The 5110-nt window shown below is 37.7% G+C and overlaps 1 protein-coding gene across 1 annotated transcript in view; it reads left to right on the plus strand.

Annotated features, from left to right (window-relative positions):
• Positions 1-1499: 1499 nt before the first annotated feature.
• Positions 1500-5110, plus strand: part of MRPL40 (mitochondrial ribosomal protein L40) — a 94311-nt gene continuing 90700 nt past the window's right edge. Inside the window, exon 1 of the mRNA XM_044068776.1 lies at positions 1500-1583. Within this exon, the coding sequence (XP_043924711.1) occupies positions 1579-1583 (5 nt within the window). The 5' untranslated portion in view covers positions 1500-1578. The remainder of the gene's footprint in view (positions 1584-5110) is intronic.

Genomic DNA, 5110 nt, shown 5'->3' on the forward strand with positions numbered 1-5110 from the left:
TTTTTATAAGGATGTACCTGTTTAAACGCTTGTTAATGGAGATCAGAGTATTACCCTTTTTAAGCATTTTTAAGAGCTATTTAACATTTTAATTTTGTCCCCTTCAACATAGGGACTGTATCAAGTCTCTGTTTCCTATCCGCCCTTAGCCTTATAATCCATTTAACTTCACACTGCTCCGTGTAGTTTCTCACATCCCCACTCCTCTGACGAGGTGTGTTGACTTGCATGACCAAAACCTTAAATTTATGTTGGTCCAATGTCTCGATAACCTGTTTTGACGGGGCATTTTTAGTAGATGGGTGGAGATTTCCGTTTACTTGCATGATGTTCTTCACTTTCGATATTGTCGTGACGACCATATCAGACTCTCTATTGTCAGCTTACAACAACGTGAAGTAGACCCTGTCAAAACATGTTATTGAGACATCGGACCAACATAAATTTGCATTTTTGGTCATGTAAGTCAACACACCTAGTCAGAGGGGTGGGGATGTGAGAAACTACACGGAGCAGTGTGAAGTTAAATGGATTATAAGGCTATGGGCTGATGGGGAAACAGAGACTTAATGATGATCCTTATGCTGACTGGGACAAATTTAAATGTTAAATAGCTCTTAAAAATGCTTTTATTTATATATATATATATATATATATATATATATATATATATTTACTGTTTATTATATTGTATCTAATATGAGTCTATGTATTCTTTATATAGTAACTAGAAATTATGTTCATATAGTTTTTTAAACATGTACAGTTTTTAGACATATTTTACATCTTTATTGTATATTGCACTGAATTTTATATGAACTTGTTAGGAGTTCTGTATACTATATATATATATATATATATATATATATATATATATATATATATATATATATATATATATATATTTTTTTTTTTTATTTTTCACATTAACTTTATAGTGATTAGGGTGAAATTAGTTAATTAACATCCTATACAGGAAATGGTCACTTATGAGTGCATATATGTGGTATTTTTTAAATGAATTTATATTGGTCTGAAGAAGCCCATGAGGGTGAAAGCACTTGCCAGTTTTTTTATTTCTGGTTAATTAAACGTTTGGAGTTTATATTGGCTATATCTCCATGGATTTATTTGAAATATATCCTGTTTATGTGGGAAATTCCTTTCAGCTTTGGCATGCTCCTGTGCTTTGCTTGCATATTTGCTGTTTGTGTCATGGGAGCGCTTGTTCCTGGGTAGCTGCTTTTGTATTTTTATTTTAACCAGCCAGGTTGTGTTGAAGGAGGTGAGACATATATTATGCCTACTTACATTTTTTCTCTGTATCTTGCAACATTTAGCCATGTAGTTCCCAGAAGCTCATTATATTTTTTATTAGTAATGAGCGATAAACACAAACATTAACAATTATGATTGTGTATTTCATGTAATTATTGCTTTGATACTGTTTGCTGTCTGTTTTGGTGATGTACTTAATTTTATTTTACTTGTCATTCCAGCTTTCATGCATTCTGGAATACACAGATTCGTGAAGGTCACTGGCAAACATCATTTCTTACTCTTCGAGCTTCTCTTCCAATGAGGTACAGTATTGTTTTAATAACATGGACAGAGTGATAGGTGCAGAATATTGGTTAATGATGTGGTATTGTTTTAGTGTGTGTGTGTTTTTTTTTTTTTTTTACTTGATGGCATATGTAAGCACACAAATTGTGGTAATGAATAAAACTTCACATCCAATTTGTTTGCTTTTGTTTAAAGGTTTGCACAAGACAGAGAACCAACATTCCCCTTTCTCCCTTCAGCATCCGTTGTGGGTATTGTGTCCCATTTGCATCATTCCTTTCCGTAGGGAGTAACATTCACAAAACCTACCCAAATCTTCTCTCGAACTTCAAACCTTGTTTATACATTTTATCACACTTTGGAATATTCTTCTTTGAATATGATATCTGAGAAAAAGTTATTTTTATTTACCATTTAATAAAGTTAGATAAGAAGACATATTGGGTGATCTGTTGTCTTTTGCTGTCATCAGACAGCCTTATTTTCTACTGCCTCTGGCAAGCAAATGTATTGTAATGTTTAGGATTGTGTTCTTATGTTGGTATAATTGTATTCACAGCTATTCGGGTGTCTCCGACAACTATATATATATATATATATATATATATATATATATATATATATATATATATATATATATATATATATAATGTGTGTGTGCACATACATGTTTCATGTTGTAAATATGCCAGTTGATACAAAGAAACATCACCCTGCTAGACAGTCTGGGATGTTATAACTGACTTCGGTGCACGAGAACCAGATGTTACAAATACTACTATTGGAATTTGTCTCTTGTCTCAAATATCTACCACTGGGAAGTGGTTCTTCACCAGCTTGGTTTTCAGACAAGACTCTAATTTAAAGACAAACGTGCAGTCTACAACGCAACTTTTATATTTGGGGGAGTGCATTTTGGGAGATCTACCCCCTGTTGACTCGGAGGTCACAAAATCTTGAGGTTGGGAAGTTCACATATTTTTAACTGTTTGGTGAGCCGGTCTTCATCAATCTTCAAAATGTGACTCCATGAGCGAGGAACTATTGTTAGTTTGGCATTCTTAACTTTGAAAAATGCCTACAAAACATGTCCAGCTTATTGTGTGCAATAAAACCTTACTGAGACATGATTTGTGGCTAGTGTCCAGTGCAGAGTTCTTGTGCTTCAAAGCACAAGGTGTTATACTCTTATTAAAACGTCCTGGCTGAACAGAAAGAAAGTTAAATTTTGCCATTGACATCCTTACAAGATCAGGAAGTACCCCCCCCCCCCAAATAATAATTTAAAAGTAGGTTGTATAACCACATGGGGAATGGAAAGTTTAATGAATTAAGGAAATGAGGCAAGATGTTTGGAAAAATGTGACCTTTCTTTTCCTTGCTTGAAAAGAAATGAAAAGTATCTGTTATTGTCACTGTATCTAAATCATAATTCCCATATAGTGAGCACAAGATATGGAATGATTCTGTTCTTTTTGGGTCACTGTATTTATTCCTGCATCCTTAGATTGCCCATTTTAATTCAGTTTAGTGTCGTGGGTAACCACCTCATCTGTGCACTCACTGGGCAGAATACAGAGGAATTAATTATGAATGGGGCAGTAGTCTATAGCAACATGTGCACGCTCAATCAGGATTGCCAGCAAGACGCCTACAGGCAGCTTGGAAGAATGACATTTCACCTACTGCATGTTCATAGGTTCATAGGTGTGTACTAGGCTAATGACCAATAGGGCCCTTTTACGCCTAGCCATGCATCCCAAATGTCTGACGAGCTCTGGTACCCCTGATAAGTATAAGGAGGGGCTTAGGAGATGAAACATTTACAAGCAGGAGCCTGGGAAATGATCAAGGTTGTCTTTGGAGATTTTTAAGAAAATTAGAGCACCTGGTGAGACCCAGAGACAGGGAAGACATGCAGAGACTGCACAGAAGGTACCATAACTGAGAACTGAACTGAAGAACCAAGCACTACTGTGAGGCAGCAGTATTAATGGCCATCCTTGATCACTGTATCTTAACTCCAAAACAGTGAACACTAGAACTGTAAATCTGCTCCAAAACAACACTAGATCTGTAAATCTACTTAAGCTTTAAATGTAAATGTAATGCAAACGTAAAAACAAGATTGTACTTGGTACCTTCTGGGGCTGCATAATATACTGCCTTTAAATATCTGACTGATTAGAAACTGAGGTTGATTAACTATATGGACTAGTAAGGTACAACAATGCACATACTTTTACAGTGTTACCAATTTCTGGTAACAGTGTCTTACCTTTGATCCCTGATGCTGACTGGGTGACACTGGAATAACAGATCTTTGCATGTTTGTGACAGTCATTGACAGCTTTATGTGGATGTGCTATGTACGTTTTCAAGCTAAAAATGTTCCTCCTGTCTAGGTGGTCTACCTTGGATGGGTCTGGAGCTGCTGAGCAGGGACTGGTTTCCGAGGAAAGTCCTTTGCACTACCGATTCTTGACACAGACATCTTCTTTCGCGACTACTGTTCTTTTAAAAAGACAAAGTTTCTTAAACCCAGGGTACGAACCACACCCAAGAAACCGACCAAATCTTAGGCACCTGCTTCCTTGCCTCAGTCTCAATCGCTTAAAATGGCAGAAGACCCTTTTCATGTTGATCAGGGGAAGCCAAGCTATCCTCTACAAAGGGAAAAGAGATCTGTCCCCTTTAGTTTTGTCTGAACAAGAGTCTGATGACTCTGATGCATCTGAATATGAAGATATTCAACCCCTCCCTACTTATGAGGATTCTGATGCAGAGGATTCCATCCCTTCAGCCTCTCCCCAAGAGAATTATTACTTTAGGGAAACCCTTCACACCTTAAGGGAGCGTTTCCAGTGGGAGAATCAGGACTACCCTCATTCTAAAGAGACTCTGGGAATGCTTAGATCTTCCACAGCACAGACCCTTTGCCCTTGGCCATCACCCCAGTCCTGGATGTTGTAGAGGATGTCTTCCTGAAATCCAGCTTGACTCCTGACACCCTCCCTCCTGCACCCAGACAACCAGACAGGTACTACAGAGTCCCTGACTCACACAAATTTCTTTTTAAAAATCCTACTGCTGGCCCTGAGGTAATTTCTCAAGGGCCTAAAGGGATTAAAGCAATCTCTGCTAAGAATCCCACCCCCCTCAGATAGGGATTCCCAAGCACTAGACAGATGGGGTAAAAAAAATGTGTACACCCAGCTACTCTTGCTATCGGGGCACTAAATTGTTAGTTCCATATGCTAAAATTTCAGCAACCTACCCTGGAACTCCTCAAACAAAAAAATCTCTTCCTTTCCTGCTGGTGCAGCAGAATCCAGAGAGTTACAAGAGTTAATGCATTCTGCACGTCGGGTAACTAAACACACCTTGCACTGTAGTTTTGGTGCCCTAGAAGCTTCTTGCAGGGCAGCAGTCAAATTTCAGCAACATACCCTGGAACTCCTCAAACAAAAAAATCTCTTCCTTTCCTGCTTGTGCAGCAGAATCTAGAGAGTTACAAGAGTTAATGCATTCTGCAGGTCAGGTA

This window comes from Protopterus annectens, chromosome 4.part0 (genome assembly GCF_019279795.1).
Source record: "Protopterus annectens isolate FY-2018-M chromosome 4.part0, PAN1.0, whole genome shotgun sequence".
NCBI lineage: Eukaryota > Metazoa > Chordata > Ceratodontiformes > Protopteridae > Protopterus > Protopterus annectens.